General features: G+C 40.7%; 1 protein-coding gene across 1 annotated transcript; it reads right to left on the bottom strand.

Moving 5' to 3' along the window:
* Positions 1–483: 483 nt before the first annotated feature.
* Positions 484–19,196, bottom strand: LOC308288737 (switch-associated protein 70-like; the record flags this gene model as incomplete). Its single annotated transcript, XM_080730207.1, has 12 exons — positions 484–560; positions 2,538–2,634; positions 3,249–3,447; positions 4,920–5,086; positions 7,209–7,316; positions 12,991–13,172; positions 13,510–13,618; positions 14,166–14,312; positions 15,189–15,413; positions 16,016–16,189; positions 17,521–17,661; positions 19,101–19,196. The coding sequence occupies 12 exons, from the start codon at positions 19,194–19,196 to the stop codon at positions 484–486; spliced, it is 1,722 nt and encodes a 573-aa protein (XP_080586333.1).
* Positions 19,197–20,677: the final 1,481 nt, after the last annotated feature.

Below are 20,677 nucleotides of genomic sequence, written 5' to 3'. Positions count from 1 at the left end.
TTGTTTGGAGGAACAGTTTCCAAAGTTAGTACAAGAAGAAAACAAATCAACATGGTTCATAAGATTGTTTTTACTGTTAGGATGGCAAGTAAAAAAAAAACTAAATAAAATGGAGCCATTTTGTTCCATCAAAATATGTAACATGACAGTCTAAAGTCAAAACCAATTCAATTATATATCAAACATGAAAATCAAGGATTTAAAAAGTACATTTTTAAGATTCAAATTTAGACTCCCCTTATTAAAAATAAAACAAATAAGAGTATGAGTGCATTCTATTGGTCATACTGTACATAATATAATATCAGAGAGAAAAGAATGTTTTTAACACTTAAAATATATTATTTTACATATTTTTTTACACCAGTATCTACAATCTATCACCTTGTTTTCCAGCGTTTACATTAAAACTTGGAATGTGAGTGAATGGCTTGAAATAAATGTCTCAATAAAATGAATGCAAGATTCCATTGTGCTGAGACTCTACTGTGTCTGAGCTTCCTGGGTCTTCCTCTCCTGCCAGGAGTCTAGCTCAGTGACTGATGCAGGTGCTTTGTTACCTACATAAGACCCAGGGAATGAAAGAGGGGAAATCCCATTCAAGATGACGTCCAAACTATCTACTATTACATTTTTCTTAGAGCCGCATCCCACTTCCAAGCCCATACACGCCCATTTCGCCTCCACTTCAACTCATAGCTAGAGCAGATGCCGGTAGAGCGTAGGGAATAAAACCGCCCATAACTCTATCATTGGCCCCCCGTTGCCATGGTGACCGCCGTCCATTGGCTCGTATTCCCAGCTATGGGACCGGCGGATCCAATTTCAACCGAGGGGGGCGTAGCCAGAACACACACACACACACACACACACACACACACACACACACAAAAATAGCTAATAGTTAGCTCACAACTTTCCACTTTTCTCTTTCACCTCAATCGCAGTAACATCCGTATACACCACGTCAGCGCATCACCAATACGTTTTATTTATTATTTTTTTTATTTTTTTCCAATTTTTTTTTCTCAAAAATTTTTTTTCTCAAAAAATTTCTTTTTCTCAAAAAAAATTTTTCTCAAAAAACTTTTTTTCTCAAATTTTTTTTTTCTCTCAAATTTTTTTTCTCAAAAAATTCTTTTTCTCAAAAAAAATTTTTTTCTCAATTTTTTTTTCTCAAAAAAAATTTTTTTCTCAAAAAACTTTTTTTTCTCAAAAAACTTTTTTTCCTCAAAAAACATTTTTTCTCAAAAAACATTTTTTTCTCAAAAAAACCATCAGATCGTGGCCACCCTGTACCTCAGGGATTTGTTTTCGACGAATATTTACTCCTATAGACGCAACGCGACGACCTAGAGGGGAGGCCGGCGTAGCCGGCCGACCTTCTAGTGTAGCCTATTACTCATTGTAAACTTAAGGGGAGACATGGCAGCATGTAAAAAAATTAGATTTTTTACTATTTTGCTTCCTAAACATGCCTTCTTTCAAACTAATGCAAAATAAACATTCAAAATACACCTATAGATGTTCATTTCATACGTGAAGGTGCCGAGTTAACAGCATTTGTTTCCATACATTTTTTATAAAATAAAGATATATATAGACAATAAAAAATAAATAAAAGATGAATCAAAGAAACATGGCCCCTCAAGTATTAGGAGGGCAGTATGAGTCACCAGAACCGAGGACAGGTGTTTTTGATTAATCTAACATGACTAAAATGGAATTTGAAGTTACAATTGGTTTCTATAGGATGGGGGTGTGTCTGATCTTTAAAGGCTGTTTTCTCAAAATGTGTTTTTCCTCATACTTAGGTACATAAATCTCCACTTCAGTTGCACCCACATACACCAAACCTTCCAGTTTTATTCTTATCTATATCCTGAAGATATTTCCAGAAGGATTTGTTGATATATCATTCATAGCCTGATTTACATCACATTTTATTCCTAAAAACATGGCGAATTTTTTTTTTTTATGCCTGTTGACACTATTTTATGATTTATGGAGTGATAAAAAGAGATATCTAAAATCCCCTCTGTAATTCTTTTTGTCTCTAATGTCAAGAAAAGGAAACAATAGTTTTGATTTTTTTTCTCTCCAAATTTGGCATTATTAGCACATATAATGCCTAATTTGCATATCTAAACATATGATTTCAGAAAACTTGTAATTCAAAAAATCTTAGTTTTGATGTAAGTAATCAACAGGAAAAGTTTCATTGTGGTAGCTATTAGTTTTTTTTTTACCCTATTCACCTGTAGTGTCTCGCCTTAAAAGGATCCCTGGCTAATACGACAAATATGCCTCAATACATTATTATTGTCCTCTATAAATACAATGTAAAATTAAAAACACCTTAAATATTTTATTTCTCCTAGAAATAGCTAATCTTTCACTCAATAGGGGAAATGCCTGGGAATGCCCATATTTGAAAAGATTGATCTTTTCAGTAAAACACGTGCACATTTATGCACATGCTTTTAACCACCCCACACGCATATAAACATATAGACACACGTGCACAGAACCCTTACCTGGTTGGATGACATGCACCAGCCCCTCATGTTTCGTCACCTTGTCTTTCCAAGTCTTAGTCTTGTTAGCTGCCAGCTGCAGTTTCTTTGTCATCTCCTATCAGGGTCGTCACAAAGTATAATTATTTTATACTTTATACAAGCTCACAGCGCAGCACCGAGTGCCGCGCTGCAAGCAAATGCAAATCTTTGATTATATGTATTTTTAAGCAAACATTTGTAACTCAAATTTTGCATCTGGGGGGTCCCTGGAACTAAATGTTTTGAGATGCGGGTCCGTGGCCAAATACATATCAATTTGGGGGTCCTTCACATGAAAACGTTTGAGAACCACTGACATAGTAGTCTCTCAAGAACAGACTAACTGAGCTCCATTTAAGAGAAAAGGACCTTTTCTTTGATGATGGCTGGCCAGATTGCTGGCATAGAAACATAGGTTTTTCAAAAAACCTTAAAAGGATTCAAAAGATCTTATATAATCGGGTCAAAATTCAAATTTTCACGATTTTTCAAAAATAGCAGATCTACAAGACTATCTGCATGCACCAGAGCCGAAGGAGGCATCTACCTTTCTATGTCTATGGTATCAAGCACCGAAAATAGCTTGGAGGTCTGCTATTTTCAGTATTTTCACCAAAAGGCCCTTTTAGAACCCCCCTGCCTCTCTTAACATTCTCTGCACGTCCCTGTGCATGGAGGGTCCCCCCACACCTGGTACTGCAGCAGCGCTCCCTGCCTCTCCCTCTCCAGTCCCTCTAGCTGCAGCATGGCCTCCTGCAGGGCTTGCTCCTTGGCACGGCCATCAGCCTGGATCTGCTGCTTCTCAGCCTGGCTCTGAGAGATCGCCCTCTGCTGGTAAAGATGGAGCTGCTCCAGTTCAGCCCTCTTTGCTGCCTCCTCCGCCAGCAGCCTAGAACAAGTATGTTTCATGTCAAGCACGCCCAAATAAATGTCTTTGGCCGCGGACCCCCGTCTGAAAGTATTCTGTGCCAGGGACCCTCATAACTGAAGATTTGTCTAAAAGAAATGTCAAAATGATTCCAAAATATCTCACAATTTCTAACGAATATTCTAAATGTAGAAAATTGTCCATCCACAAGCGTGGATTGTCTATTTTCGAATATCTAACGAATAAATTAGGGTTAAAGTGGTTAAACTGGGACCCCATGGAACCCCCTCAAGGACCCCTGCGGGTCACCAGACCAGACCCCACTTTGAGAACCACTGGCCTAGAAGACACACACACACACACACACACAATGAACACCCACCTACAGTGTTTTTTATACTCTGTCATAATGATGGTAATGTGCTGGCCTACTGGTCCAGGCGCATACCACTTAGGCATTGCAACATAGGCATGGATGCCTGGCTGCGTCACCGGTTCGATTCCCGATCCGGACGACCTTTGCTTTATGTCTCTCCCCATTTCCTGTCAGTCTACTGTCCTATCAACCAGTAAGATTCCCTAATCGGGAGATAAGCGACCATCCCGTCACATACGTACACAAACTTTATAGCCAATCAGGATGGAATATGGGAAATGGGACAGATCCATGTTGATGACATGACTTTAGAGATACTGTTTACTGTGTTGCGTGATTTTAAGCCAAAATCTGTAGGAGCAGTGTCCAAAAATGTGTTTTGTAAAAATCGGCCTGATGGTGGCGTTAGAAGAGGGAAATGTGAGAAATCAGGGGCAGAGGTTGTGATTTGGCAGCCAAGGAGTTTGTGTGCAAAGTTTGGCATGGATAGGGGCAACGGTGGCAGAGATAAGAGTAGGTGCAAAAGTGTGACGTGACGTGACGTGACGTGACGGACAGACGGAGGGACAGCCGGTGGAGCTTTTCATAGTAACTTGCGACAGTCGCAATAAAGGCATAAAAGCCCAAAAACAGATCTAAAAAAAAATGAGAAATGCATAAAAAGCACTGTGTGTGTGTGTGTGTGTGTGTGTGTGTGTGTGTGTGTGTGTGTGTGTGTGTGTGTGTGTGTGTGTGTGTGTGTGTGTGTGTGTGTGCGCGCGCGCGCGCATCACCCTTTGTTAGCCTTCTGGTTGGTCCCTGACTGACCAACCAGCAGGCTCTATCTGCCTTGTCCCGCCCTGGTTCCGCCTTTTTCATGTTCAATTTGCTAAAACATATTTTTTGGAGAAATAAAAACATGCTGACTCACTATACTGCCACTGAGCAGCACCATTTTACTGAAACCAAGTTTGAAATTAGAACACACTTGAACACACAGAATAACAATACGAAGCAACTGAATTAAAATGGTAGTGGATGGAGTGTCCCACCGAGTGTCCCACCAAGACACAGCAACCAATGGCTGTGAAGAGGGGCGGGACCACGGGCGGGACTTGACAAAGGGTGGGAGCCTGACCTGGCCTGCAGCTTCCTCAGGGTCTCCTCATCCTGCCTGGAGAGTCTCTCATCCTCTACAGCCTCCTCCAGATGCTGGTACATGTGCTCCAGCTCACGCACACGCTGCAGGTACTGACCCAGCTCACTGGACTTCTGGGCCACCTGCTCCTCCATCTGCTGACGCACCTGGGGATGCAGAGTCACACAGGAGATATGTACCTTTAGATATAGATATACATATAGATAGACAGACAGAGATTTAGAGTTCAGTAGAGATGGGACGTTCGCAAATGAATCGAGTCTTTTGAACGGCTCTTTAAAATGAACGATGGGATCTGTTTCGCAGTAGGGAGCCGTTCCTTTCTAAATTAACATGTGCTGGGAAAAGAACTAATCAAATTCTTTACTTAAGTAAAAGTATCAATACTGCAATGTAGAAGTACTCTGCCACACGTAGAAGTTCGGCATTAAAATGTACTTGAGTAAAAGTACAAAATTATTGCTATCAAAATGTACTTAAAGTACCAATAGTAGAAAGTACTCATTATGCAGAATGTCCCATTTCACAAGTTTTCCAATGAATGTAGAAAAATAATTTGAAAATAGCAGATCTACAAGCTCACAATGTGTCGCAATCATGATCAAAATCTACAAAGTAACTAGTAACTAAAATGAGCCAGTCTTTTGAACGGCTCTTTGAAAAGAACAGATCACAGAGATCCGGCTCACTTCTTAGAGCAATCCCATCTCTAGAGTTCAGGCTCTGTTGTCATGGTTACTGTTCCCGCAGGCTATGGGATCTTTAGCCACAAGCTACACTTAGCTTATACACACACACACACTTTTTGGTGGCCTATATTTGCATGAGGGTTTGCATGATCTAAGGAATCCATGGTGGATTTTATTACATCACCTACAGTTTAAAGAGTTAGTGTTGATTTAGCATCTCAGTGGTCTTGTGGTTAGAGTGTCCGCCCTGAAACTACTGCTTGGCACTCTGCTGCATCAAGGGTTGGATTGGGGGGTTAGATCAACATTACTGATTCCCCACCGAGTGTGTGGGGAAAACGTGATATGGTCAGATGAGTCATCCTTAAGTAGGTGTACAGCAAGGCTTGAATAGTTGACCTCTACAGTGAGTGGGCCTTCATCCTATGATGTAACACTTCTATCCAGCGGAGCGGGAGAGGTTTTCCCAGGATGACAATGCCTCCATCCATGGAATGTTGGATAAGTATGAAAATGATTTGAATCATATGTCATGGCCAAGGTATGCTTTAGTCAGAATTACAACCCATATATTCTTTTTTTTTTGCATATATGTTTATATGCACACACACACACACACACACACACACACACACACACACACACACACACACACACACACACACACACATATACACACACAGACATACTTTATGTCAAGAATGGTTAAGACTGAATATCTCTCAGACAAAAAGATGACACAACATCATCAGATTCCATGAGTAATTCTAAGTTATTTCTGGAGTGCATACTTTCTAGAAGTCATACTCTCCTAAAAATAATGTTCTGCCATTTTTCACTGGCATATTACTCACGATAGGTATTCCGCTTCTTAAATGTGTAAGGACCTCTCTACATAAACCATGTTTATTCACTAGTGTCTATACTTCCCATGTGCCCTATCAAACGGATTGCTTTATTAAAGGAGGATTTCACCCATCTTCATATAATTGATACACTTGACAACATAGTACACTACATGTACACCCACATGCATATTGTATCAATAACTGAGGTGATACAGTAGTGCTTTCGAGGCCGGACGTGACCGGTATGCCGTCAGGCCAATACATTTCCCACATGCACGCGCAGAAACGGCACGGAACAGTGCATGCTAGAACCATCGAGTTATAGGCTATAGGAGTGACAATGAATGCACCATAGCCTATCTAATCAAATGGATATTTGCATAACAAGTTTACCAGGTTTACCAGTGAGTGGTGGGCTTGCGCATCCCCCATAGATTCACAAGTCTGCATTGTGCATTGTGCGTGCGTCCTCATAGGCTACATGGCTCCATTACTGTGGTAGGTAGCTACTGTTTGAGATTTGTTCAAAGCAAACTTTTAGTTTCTCTACTGCAGCAGCGTAGTATTTTCTATTTGCTCGCACACATCTAAAGGCGTGCATGCGCGTGACATCAATAAATGACCGTCCGCCCTGAAAAGAAAACACCAAAGCACCACTGGGTGTATAGGCAGAGACTGAATAGTAACTGTTGATGCTACAGTATGTGTAGCAAGTTTAGGACATTGATTACCATTTGTTCTCTTTCCAGGTCCAGTCTGTAGCAGGCATGCAGGTCTGTCTGAGTCTGGGTCCTTCTCTGTTCCTCCAGGGCTGCTGTAGCTGCTGCCTCTTCCAGTTTCTGGGAGACACAAAAAGGAGAATGAACTATTCTTTCTTATTTTGCATGAGGTTATGTTAGCTGCAAGGAGAAATCCCATGCAGACTAAAGCCTGATTTATACTTTGTCATATGACAAAGTATTTTGTATTACACTCCCTTGAAGCTCCCACTGTAGTCCCATGGGGAAATACAGGGGCACACATTGTATTTATCTATCTGTAGGCTGATCTCTTGCTGCTATCGCTAATCGCTCTCTGCTGCTTGGATTGATTGATTGAAGACTTTATTAGAAGTTTGCATATTAGGAAATGGTACAGTTCACTGGTACACGGTCAACTTGAGGTCCTTTTTTAACTCATATAAAATTGTACTAGAACAATAGACAGTGTTAACTACCCAGTCTATTCAACATCTCAATGAGGCGATTAACAAACTTGTTACAGAACACTACAACATTTGTGCCTTTCAATAGACATGTCAGAAATGCAACCTAACCTAGAGAGATCGCCTCTTTGCAGTCAGCGCGGGAGCTATAAATATTCACAGCCATAATGTTTAGGGTGACCAGACGTCCCAGTTTGGCCGGGATTGTCATTGTCCCGATTTCAAGCTGCGTGTCCCAAGTCGCGAGAAATATCTCTAAACACCAATATGTCTCGGTCGTCAACATTCTAACCAATCAGAAGTGTCTGTGCAACAACACTTATGGTACGTATACATGTGCATGTGCATGAACATGTATGAATGGGCGTGCACGTGTACGACGAACGTGCAGATTGATTTAAGGGTACCGGTTTGAGGGGCTGAACATAATGGGCACCCTAGTAATCGTTATTTAGTAGGGTATGGCGTGACCATTAGTAACTAATGACCATAACTAATGGGCATGCCAACTCAGGCATAATGTGGCCATTTACACAATAATTGACATGGTTAAAGACTAAAGGCTAAATTTACCCTAAATAATTCACTTCCATTCACCTGAAAGTACATTTCAGGTCAGGTCAAATTTAGCATACTGAAACTGCAACCAACGGAATGGATCGAATGCATTTTATCATGGCTGAATCATTTTGGCCATAGGATACATTCCTGCCATTTGAAATTAGCCGATCTAGGAGCTCACAATGCGTTGTGTTATGACGCATTGTGAGCTTGTAGATCTGCTATTTTCAAATGATTTTTCACAATTTTATTCATTGGAAAACTTGACATTAAGCATAATGAGTACTTTCTACTATTGGTACTTTAAATTCATTTTGATAGCAATACTTTTGTACTTTTACTCAAGTGCATTTTAATTCCAAACTTCTACTGGCAGAGTATTTCTTCATTGCAGTGTTGATACTTTTACTTAAAGGTGATACACCATGAAATTTCACTTTTCCTATTTTAAAACCTTTTTTTGGGGTCCCACTATCACCTTCTATCCTCACAAAGTCCCATTTCTGACCGTTGTGTCTTTCTCTGGTTTTGAGAAGGCGAAGGTTAAAAGTATCCCACGGGTTCTCAAAACAGGCTGTCCAGATTTGCTGCCGATTGTGACGTCATCTGCCGATTGTGACGTCATCACAAAAAAAAATATATATATATATATATTTTTTTTCAAAAAAAAAATCTTTCAAAAAAATATATTTTTTTTTTTCAAAAAGATTTGGGGGGGTGGCGCAGTTCAGGCCAAAGGTGGTACTGCAGCTGAAAATGCTCTGAGAGCCATTCAAAAATGCATGGTGTATCACCTTTAAGTAAATAATTTTAGTACTTTTCACACCACATGTTCATTAGAAAGGAACGGCTCCCAAGGTTCATTTCAAAGAGCCATTCAAAAGACTTGATTTGTTCGCGAATGTCCCGCGTCTAGTGCTCCCATAACATAGCACTTGGAATTTTCAAATAGCAGGGTTCTGAGCACTCTGAATTTCTGAATGACCCAAGAGCACTGCAGGTGTGCTCTGGCTAGGGTTGCCACCTTTCAGAAATTGAAATAAGGAACACCTCTTCCGGGCACGCGGTGCGTGCGTTCTGTGCGTTCCGTGCGCGTGGCACAGCCGCCGGCCGGCGAAGAAATGCAGTCCCAAACCCATGAAATGCATAGAATAGTTATAACTATAACACACAACATGATATAACCTATATTGTATTTTTGCTATGTTTGATTTGTTCTTTTCTTATTTAAATAAAAAATGAGAACTTCCCCATAGGGGTGCTGTAACACCTGCAGCATCCCTAGTTCCCATGCTGTTCCCATGCTCCTGCAGTGACCACTGTGCCAAAAAATCACATTCACTTTGTCTTTCAGCAGTGTGCTGTGGAGATGCGTGGAAGCAAAGAAAGTCATCACAGTTTGATTTGATCATTGCTTTAGTCAATTATGAAGGGATTTTAAAAATTAAAACGTCTCCATGTTGCTTGGGAAGACTACTTCGCAGAGAAACCGTGGCCTTTGCGATTCGCTAATCGCGGGATTTCACATCGCGATTTCGGTTTGAAAACGATTAACCATGGAGCACTAATTCTTTTCTGCTTTTAAAGCGTGCGGTGTGCATCTGCCTGGTGGAAGGAGGAAGTTCAGTGATCACTGACTGTAACTAGGTAACGGTGATTGACAGCGACATGCAGCGCATTATGCAGACAGGGGCCGGGCAGCCCGGGCAGAGAGGAGAGGAGAGGACGAGGCAGAGCGCAGAGCGCAGAGCGCAGCGACTGCGAGCCTCTCTCTCCTTTTGCTGTCTTTTCCTGTGTTTTATTTCATTCATTATTGTTAAATGCTGTGTTGAGGTTTGTGTGACAGGCCTTTATGGGGCATTTGGTTAAATACGGAACAAACCGCGTTCCGTATTGGTTCAATACGGAACGCATCTTTTAATTGTCCAATACGGAACGATTCCGTATTATACGGTACGGGTGGCAACCCTAGCTCTGGCGCTCTCAGAGAGCATTTCCAAATCACCCATTGTTTTAACCACTTGAATCCCAATGCCCCTATGCAGGAGGAAACCTCTGGTGAAGAGATTTGGTATAGAAGGAAACAAGAGCAGACCAAGTACAGTTGCAACTCAGTAGCTACGCTGCTCTCTAAAACAGGGGTCTTCAACGTTTTCAGGCCAAGGACCCCTTAGTTGAGAGAGAGATGAAGCAGGGAACCCCATAACCTTTTCAGAGATTCCATATAGTTTCATTGTTTGACAGCACAATCGTCAGTGTATTTTGGATTCATGTTTGAACCGTCAATACTTAATAAACTTGACCTTTCACTCTGTACTTAGTCTGCTCTTTTTCCCCTCTACAACAAAGCTCTTTGCCGAAAATAGCCGTTATACAAGCTCACAACAGGAGAAAAAAAGGTTTCTATCACTCAAAGATTTGGAGGACCCCCTGTAGTAACTCTGGGGACCCCTGTTGAAGACCCCTGCTCTAAAAGATAATTAGTAGATATTTCCTGACCACCTTCTGATTTTCCTATATGGACAGTTTATACTTTTGTGTGGTCCATCTTACAGAAAAAAACAAAACAAAACAAAACTCAGAAAATGAATAAATTGAACAATAAAGTCAGACAGGGACGGACTGGGACTAAAATTCAGCCCTGGCCAGACCAGCCCCCACAACCAGCGCGCGCAGATAGGCTACTCTCTACCGACTCATCTGGTCGAGGCACATACAAATACACAAGCTCTTAATACCACAACTTTTACAGAACAACATAAATGATAACTACACAACCCACAGGCAACTACACAATCCATAAATTGTATAAGTTAGCGTACAGTTCTCACCAACAAGGGGAGTATGAACATGACATTGGCAAATAACAACTTAGCATTAGCAAGCTGGGATATTTTGGCAATGTGTGCCCTGGCAGAAAAAAGGTTGAGAAAAGGTTGACACTAGTAACTAGTGTTGTTGCTGCTCTTATACCACCATTATTATTATCATTATGAGAAATGCACTCCTTAAAGTTGAAACAAAATAAGTTAAGAACCAATTAACCAGTCTGCTTAAAGTATGCATCTGTAGCAGCTAGTTGACAGTGCAGAGAGACATAATTGCCTTCCTTTTATCCATTATAATAAGGGGCCGTTACTACTTATTGGCATCAGCTGCCAGCTGGACACAGAGTCTGACACAATCACCTCCCCTCTGCAGGGTAAGCTTACGTTTCATATCGCACTCACCTTACCTGTAACTTTCACTACTCCCCGAAAATATTTTTTCGGCCCCCCAGCCCTCTGGCCTAGCGGCCCACCGGGCATATGCTCGGTATGCCAGATGCCCAGTCCGCCCCTGAAGTCAGAGGGCTGTCAGCTACAGGGCTAGATGACACAGAAAGTACAATGTGTGACAGATGAAACAATAATGACATTTGACAATGAACTGGGAGGGTCGGAAAAAGATGGAGGGGATTTTTCCACAACAAGGAAAAGAGGAATTGGGGAATCTGGGATAAGCAAAACCTTTCATTGTACTCTTAAACAGAAATCTAGTAAGAGGAAACAATGCTTCATTCATTCTGCCTTTTCTATAATGATCACGCGCTGCTATAGATATTTCTCTTTTTACGATTTTTTTGGGCTAGTACAGTAAAAACTGACAGTATGGGAGAGAGAGGGGGGTAGTGACACGCAGCAAAGGCCGCTGAGCTCAGGAATTGAACCCGGGACTCGCCATCAGGCTTCATCAGAACGGCACCCTTTAGATCTTACTCTGCACATTATGAACAGTTCATCTCCTATTGTGTGTGTGTGTGTGTGTGTGTGTGTGTGTGTGTGTGTGTGTGTGTGTGTGTGTGTGTGTGTGTGTGTGTGTAAAAAACATAGTATAAAATGGGGTTGGTCAAACAGGAGGAAACAGCCTCCTAGAATAGAATCAACATTCTTCAGGACTGTACCCTTGAGGCGTAAATGTTCTCTGAAGGAGTGGCCGTTTGCGTGTATTCTCATGCAATTTTTCAATTGTCTAACTATCCAGTGAAACAAATAACTGTGAAATGCTTCAATGTAAACACAGCACTGGGCAGACGCTGGTCAAGTTAAGACATAAGAGAGGAACGAGCAGTCAGCTGAACTCTCCCACTCTGTCACCTGCATGCTACACTGCACACTGTACACTGTACTTACGCAGACCCTGTCAGAGTTAAACTAACAATCAGGGCATGGTGTCTGCATCTTGTTTCATGGTATAGCGCTTAATCTTTTTATCTATGCAAATGTAGTATCCCAGATATTAAAACATCTGCAAATTGTTGCATAATAAACTTCAAACCTTATGCATAAAAATGGTGGTCACATAATTATGAGCAGGAGTCTCTATGCGTCAAGCACAAGTTTAGTTCATGAGAGGAACGCTGTGTGCCAGGGACGTGCAGAGAATGTTAGAGAGGCAGGGGCCTTTTGGTGAGAATATCAAAAATGTCTGGTGCTTGACACCACACTGAACTAAGCTTAATCAAGTAAATACTGGAGATGTGGCCTACAGCATGGATTTCTACTCAGAGAGGGCAATTTTTCAAGCATTCAAGTTCAGGAGAGTTTAGACGAGGCAATTCACTTGAATGCTGCCTTCAGGTATGGTACATGGAAAGAAGGCATTTGCGTTTCTTTCACCATAGTAAAACTGCATTCATGGTCTGGAGAGGGCACTTTTTACAGACGGATAAAAGGGCACGTGCCTGCTGTGTGCCAGTTGGACCGTACCTTCTTCATGACCTCCAGCTGCCTCTGCTTGTTCTCATTGGCTACGTGGAGCTGCTTCATGCGCTGCTCCAACTCCTTGTGTTCAGTCTGCTGCTTCTGCCGCAGTTCCCTGCGCCTCAGTCTGGCCTCGCGGTGAGGAGATGGCAGCCCCAACCTCAGCAGCTGAATGCATGTCTGGATAGCTGCAAAGGAACAGATGGGTAGAAGGGTCCACACACACACACACACACACACACACACACACACACACACACACACACACACACACACACACACACACACACACACACACACACACACACACACACACAGTAACATCCTTTAACTCTGACAGTGTACAAGTGTAACCAAATGAAACCACTCAAAATGTTAGTTAACCATTCATTATACCGGTACATGGTTCCCCACAATGTCAGAAGAAAAAAAGCATGTTTCTATGACAACTTTGAGATTGAAAATGCAAAAAAACTAAAAACAAAGCTAAAAGCAAAGAGTTGGTTATGAATTATATTATATCACCTTGGAACCATTCATGTTTCTTCTTTTTATCTGATGCACTGATCTCAAAGGATTTGTCAGTGCACTTGACGACAAACAGGCATTTCCTTCCATCCCTGTCTGGGAGAGACTGCAGAAGAGATACAGTACTTTATGATAGTCACTTTATACTCCTTTGGGTTGAACACCATTAACCACATGAACCCTAGCATCCCTATAACGGGCATGTCACAATACAGAACGTTAAGTTGCAGCGCCCTGCAATCTAGTTTCAGTTAAGAGAATGTGTGTATAATGTAGAGTGAAAGAAATTATTTGATTTATATACCGGTATATATATATATATATATATATATATATATATATATATATATATATATACTTGATTCGAAAAATCAAGTATATAAATCAAATAATTTCTGTATATATATATATATATACACAATGTCACAGGTTATGGCCAATTTAAATGTTAGACACTGACTATTGTAACAATGCCCCATATGTGTGCAATTTAGATTGTTTTTGAACTATATGGTCACTGCAATTCTTTCAATAACAATTTATATGATGCAAGTATATGTATGGTTCAATATATAAAATATACTCTATGTTTGATGGTTACAAAATAATTATTTGGATTATTTGGAACATTTTTATTATTGATCAAGAATTACCTCCACACAGCAGTTGCAGTCCAGAATAATGTCTCCTTTCTTGTCTGCAAGGTCTTCGCACACATAATATGATATGGAATTTGGCCGTAGCACAAACCAGCGCTCTGTCCAGTTTTTCCTTTTGTGGCCCTTTTTCATGAGGTAACCCTTCAGAATGCAGTGTGTGGATAGAAAGAATACATCTCAGTTGACTGCAGTGACACATTGAGCACAGGCTTAAGCCTAATCCATATTTTGTCACACTACAGTGTCATTTACAGAACTGATTTACAAGAGAAAAACACGATGAGTCATGTTGTGTGTTTTTTTTGCTTGTAAAACTGTTTTCTACATATGACAACATATACAGTGGTGTAAACTAACTAAGTACTTTTACCTAAGTAATGTACTTAAGTACACTTTTGAGGTATTTGTGCTTTACTTGAATATTTCCAATGTCCAATACTTTTACTTCTACTCCACTACATATGCCATATGGGATCCAAATGTTGTTTTACTCCACTACATGTATTTGAAAACTATAGTTAGGGTGCCCTCACACCAAAATACCTATGAGAGTGGAATCCGCGTTCTGCCAATGCATTTCAATGAGAGTGAAGCGGTTTCATGCCAGCAGAGGATTTCTGCAAAAAACGCTCCCTTATCATTGAAATGCATTGGCGGAACGCGGATTCCACTCTCATAGGTATTTTGGTCTGAGGGCACCCTTACTAGTTACTATGCTGATATGAATTATATGTTAAAACGTACATAAACCACTTTATCCCTATTTTACACCTTGGCTATTTGAAAATAGACGATCAACGACCTTTTAGATCTGCTATTTTCATACATTTTGTACTTTTACTTTTAGTACTTAAAGTAAATTTTGATGCCAATACTTTTGTACTTTTAATCAAGTACATTTTTAATTCTGGACTTCTACTTGTAAACAGAGTACTTCTACAATGCAGTATTGATATTTTTACTTAAGTAGAAAAATGTGAGTACTTTTTCCACCACTGCATATAAATGAAGTTTAACCTGTTTGAGTACATCCAGTATGAGTTCCTGGAAGACCTCATTGATGCCCATGGACAGGGTCTGGCGGTACATTCCCTTGCTGAAGTAACCCATGCCCACCAGTTCAACCAGCTCCCAGACACTCAAGCGGTTCTGAATGTTCAGCTGGAGCTGGTAATCCTTGAACTTCTCCTCGTTCCAACCACTGCCCATGGCCTCTGTTAGCTTTTGCAGGAAGTACTCAATCTAAGGGGGAGAGGACAGGCATCATACAGTATGCTTTGGCTTTCTGTTCCCAATATAAGTGTTTATTTTCTCTCAGTTTCCTTCTCAGTGGTTCTCAAAGTGGGGTCAAATTTGGGATATAACACCACAAAAGGATATGCTATCATGGGGCACAAAATATTTTCAGATTGGGGTCTGTGGCCGTGGCAAGACTTGTCCATGTCCGTGGCACAATTTGATGGGACAATAAATTGCAAAAACTATGCAGTGATAGTGAAGAAAGTGAACTTGGAAAGACTCTTTATTTAATTTTTTTCTTAATTTTGATCCCATGATCTTGTAACCCATTTTTCACCCGGTGTCAATTATCTAATGTAATTCTGGGCGCTGCTCTCCCTCTGCCAACCTGGGGAGACAACGGACTGACCTCATGCTTCCTTATATGCATGAGAAATCCAAGTCGCTTCTTTTCACCTGACTGGGGGTAGTTTCCCTGGTTGGACTTAGCGCGTGGAAGGAACACGTTATTCCAACCAGTTCCTTTCCCCTCAATCAGGCTGGCCAGGGGGACCAGGATTACTGTAAGAATACTGTAATAATAAAATAATATGGACGTTCCTCACCTCTTCTGTGATGATGACAAGAGGATACCTGTCCTCTGACAGAAAGTTGAAAATGCACCACACTTTGAAGGCATCATCAAGTGAGATGAGAAGGTGTTGTACAGTAATATTTTTCCGGTAACACAGTGTCCAGCAAATCCTGTTGAACTCCAGTACATCAAAATTGTGCTGTGCCTGAGGTTGAAAACAGAATGAGGTCAAAGGCCTTGGCATCAGTGAGGGCAGTGTGTTTACAAATGCTAAATAGGAGACCAGCGTTTGTTTCCTTTCTCATACTTCAGTCCACAGGATGTTTCAAAGCTCCTCATTTCAATTCAAGTCAGAATCCAAAAGAGAAAGCCAAGGAAACAGGGACGTGCAGAGAATGTTAGAGAGGCGGGGGCTGACATTTCTAAAAGGGCCTTTTGGTGAAAACATCGAAAATAGCAGCCCTCCAAGCTCACAACGTGTCACGCTGCGACAAGTTGTGAGCTTGGAGGTCCGCTATTTTCGGTGAGTTTCAGGAGAGTTTGGACAAGGCAATTCTCTTGAATGCTGCCTTCAGGTATGGCATGGAAAGAGGGCATTTGCATTTCTTTCACAATAGTGAAAACTGCGTTCATGGTCTGCATGGGCTCTTTTTACAGACGGATAAAAGGGCAGGGGCTCAAGCCCCCTTTGAAGTATTGTCTATGTGTTCACGTGCCTGCCCCAAGCGTGAAGCGGTTTACTAATTCACAGTGGTGCCTTGTAGCCTATTGTACTGTAGATGTACATTTCTCTTGAATGCAGGATTGCAGAATATTCAGACATTGCCCTTTTTTCATACTATGGAAAAAACTATAGTACTATAAAGTTATAAAGTTAGATGTCAATCAATAAATGTGTGTGTGTGTGTGTGTGTGTGTGTGTGTGTGTGTGTGTGTGTGTGTGTGTGTGTGTGTACTGGGCATAACTCAGGCACCGTCCATCCTATATGTACTTCGTATGTATTCTGTAATGTGCGGAGCTCCTTGAAAACGAGATGGTTCATCTCAAGGGGTTATTCCCAATAAAGACATTTCAATAATAACCGATTGACTTCAAATTTGCCACATCTTTCGCTGATGGCCCTCGCATCGTTCCCGACTTCCTTGGTCAGTAGTAGGCTGGTGCCCTTTAGTAGAAATAAATTGCTAACTCTAGTTAAAACAAAGATAGTATTTATTATTCTAAATCAGACTCCCAGAACGAAGTACTGTTTGGAGAAGCATAAGCTGAGGTGAGCTGCATGGATGTTGTGAAGATGTTTCTTTCTTTCACACTTGGCACTGTGAAACACGTGAATCAGAATATTTTATTAAGAGTCTCCCCATGCTCACCACTAAACATGGTGAGCATGTCTGTAATGCCCGAAAACCAAACTGACCATTTATGATCTAGTAGTCCATTAGATATTATTAGGTGAATGCACAGGATGAATGCACACACAGGTCCCTCCTCATTCCTGTATTGCCTCTATTGCAGTTACACAATATATTTGTCACCTTGTCGAGAATGAACCTGTTGAGGTATGGCATGTAGCCCTGGTTGGAGACGGGCCCTTCGTTGTCGTCCTTGAAGTGCTCCTCCAGGGCCACAGGATCGTGAGGGATGTTCATCACTGTGCACAGGTTATGAGAAAGCACCTGAGGAACCACAGCAAGGCCATGAAGCAAATGAACAAGTGTCATACTAAATATAGGCCTAGTCCAGCAGACAGCATTATGGCTGATGGAAAGTAGGTGGAGATGCATCCATGTTGGAGTCAGAGAGACAAAGATAAATGATTAAACGTATAGGTAAGGCTGGTAAAGTAAGGAAAAGTAAAATGCACAAGCTCACATGAGTATATGGACCACAATGGAAACAATCTCCCAGGGCTTTTTTGTGTTATCCTTTTAGTATAACCGTTGACTGTAGACTGAAATGTAATCTGTAAACTGTAATCTGTACTGGTAATAATCTCTATGTTAATAATCATGTTCATAAAGTATTGAATCAATCAAGCAAGCATACATGCAATGTTACACTACCGTAAAAGGAGTAGTTCACCCCCAAAATGACCTTTCTTCTATTGATTACCTAGCCTGACAGCTAGCGTCAGACTCAACCACCCACCAGCAGGGGGTGGTGATGTGCGGACTGAAGTATCAGGCTATTGATTACCGCCATGGAGACTTGAGTTCAATAATTATTTTCGTTTTTTGTTGCATTCCTAAAACAATAATTTGATTACAATAAATGTACCTACCATTGATTCTGGATGGAATGCATTTGGGTCCCCATCCGGAATCAATGGGGGTAAATTTACTATGATAGTTTTTTTTTTTGTCTTAGGAATGCGACAAATACAAAAAAAATATTATTGAAGTCTCCAAGGCGCAAGTAATCGTTAGAAAAAAACTCCTTTAACGTAGGCTATTCCATGCACAACTAGTGCAGTGGTTCTCAAAGTGGGCTCCCGGGGTCCTTGGGGGGGTTCCAGTGCATGGGTCCACAACAAAATATGTTAATATAGCATCAACATAAGCCAGATTTGTGAAACTTTTTAACAACATAAATAGCCTGTTGTATGGGGGTCCCTGGCACAACATGTTTTCAGAAGGGGGTCCTTACGTGGGGGTCCTTGATATGAAAATATTTGGGAACCAGTGGTAGGCCTGCTGCTACTGCTTATTGCAATGTGAAGGCGTCCTGTTGATTTATTTGGTCATATATCATAAAGGCCCATTCCCACTGGGCCAGATAACAGATAAAATAAATCTCTTTCTCCAGATATTTTCCCATTCAAAGTGGATGGTAGATACAGATTAAAAAAAAAAATATTTGCCACAGATAAAAGTATCTGTGTCTTTATCTGAAGCAAAAACGAGGAGAACACAATAGCCTACTGTAATTGTCATAAACGGTCATTATACCGTAAATATGATTTGTCTCATATTTTAACATAGGCTAGTTAACTGTATCAGGGATTATGTTATGGTAAAATAATTGTGAACCATTAGCTCCATTATCTACTATTCACTGCACTGAAATATAACTACCTCAGGCTACAAAATAATCAAGACCAAACAAACTGGCGTACCTTTAACTGAGACTTGGAAACTTTCCCACTTTGATCCACGTCTAAAGCAGTGAAGGCATGCCATACTGATTTTAACAGCTCCTCTCTCAGCCACATTTTCGCTCACAACACCCGGCGCTGCTAGATGAAACTAGAGATAAAGTCTAGTTTAGATTTAATAGTACGACGGTGTCGCTCGCATGCCACAAAGAACTGAACTGATGACTGATCTACAAGCTAACGCATCTTGTATTTTTTGGCAAGGGACACCCAAAAGCAGTCACGTGACCTTGATGGCGCAGCAGATTCAGTAAATGTGACTGTCTGTCTGTCTGTCTGTCTGTCTGTCTGTCTGTCTGTCTCTCTCAATTTGGTGATTTATGTTGTATACGACTGGTTTCCAAATACTGGGTCGGGACCCATTTGTGGGTCACGGACACATTTTTATGGGTCCCATCATTTTTTGCTCCCTACAATTTGTTTTTAATTATTATTTCAAAAACATTTTCAATAAATATTCCCCCCAAAAAATCTAAACTTTTTCACGAGTTAAAAAGTAAAACATAATTCAATGATTTTTCCAGTATACTTTCATGAGGAAATAAAAGAAAAATAGGGTAAAATTCCATAAATTAGAAAACAAATGTTTCAGAATTTTTTGGATCACGGACAAATGTCTAATTTCTCTTTTGGGTATCAAGCTAAAACGTTTGAGAACCACCTACTCCTGTAGATAACTTTTATTTTGAAGACATTCTCTCTCTTGTAGAGAAAACTTCAAAATAAAGGTTCTCTACAGGAGTTATAATTTATGGCTAGGAACCACTGTTGTTGTATACTAAACATGTAAACCCTAAATATGTTAAATATGAAAATTTGCTTTGTAAAGTAGGAGAAACTGGAAATAGGCCTACTCCTCAAAATTCTACCCAAGTGGGGGCTAAGTCTGACATCATTTTGTAGGCAGAGGAGAACTTTTGCCCCCCAAAAAAGCGAATCTTTTTACTATTTACTAATTTTTCTTCTTTCTTGTTGACAGGAAAGTGGTAGAATTATACTTTAGTCGTTATTTTTGTCTCGGATCTGTTGAAATAGCGAGGGACAGATATTGACAATAATTCAGCTTGGTCTGACTACAAAATGATGTCACGGCTTAAAAGCCCCCATGTGTCATTGTCAGTCACTCATAACATAAGAGCATCTACTAAAAGGCAAAATTGTAATTGTTAATGATATAATCACACTTTTGAATTAACTGAAGATGGATCTAAGTGAATATACCTCCCTTTGACTTTCCAAATGTACACGGCCAAGTTCTTCTAAGTATGACTTCATAACACAATCTGGAAGATGAAGGTTCATGTGAAAATTCATGTTTCCATTTCCAAGCGCACCCACAGTTATAATAAACATTAGGCTTCAGAATGCTGCCTTATTGGTACTACTAGCCCTGTTACATGTGATGTTTTAGATCCATGGCTACCATGGTACAGACTTGAATCTAGCAGAGCCTTTTAGAAGCAGGAGGCTGAACCAGGGGTTTTCACTCTTTGATCATGGACTGGACCCCCCAAATTGACTTTCATGAATCCACAGAT

The sequence above is a fragment of the Nannobrachium achirus genome (assembly GCF_963921795.1).
Source record: "Nannobrachium achirus genome assembly, chromosome: 7".
NCBI classification, from domain to species: Eukaryota; Metazoa; Chordata; class Actinopteri; order Myctophiformes; family Myctophidae; genus Nannobrachium; species Nannobrachium achirus.
Note: the sequence above shows the minus strand (reverse complement) of the source record. Positions and strands in the feature narration are given on the sequence as shown.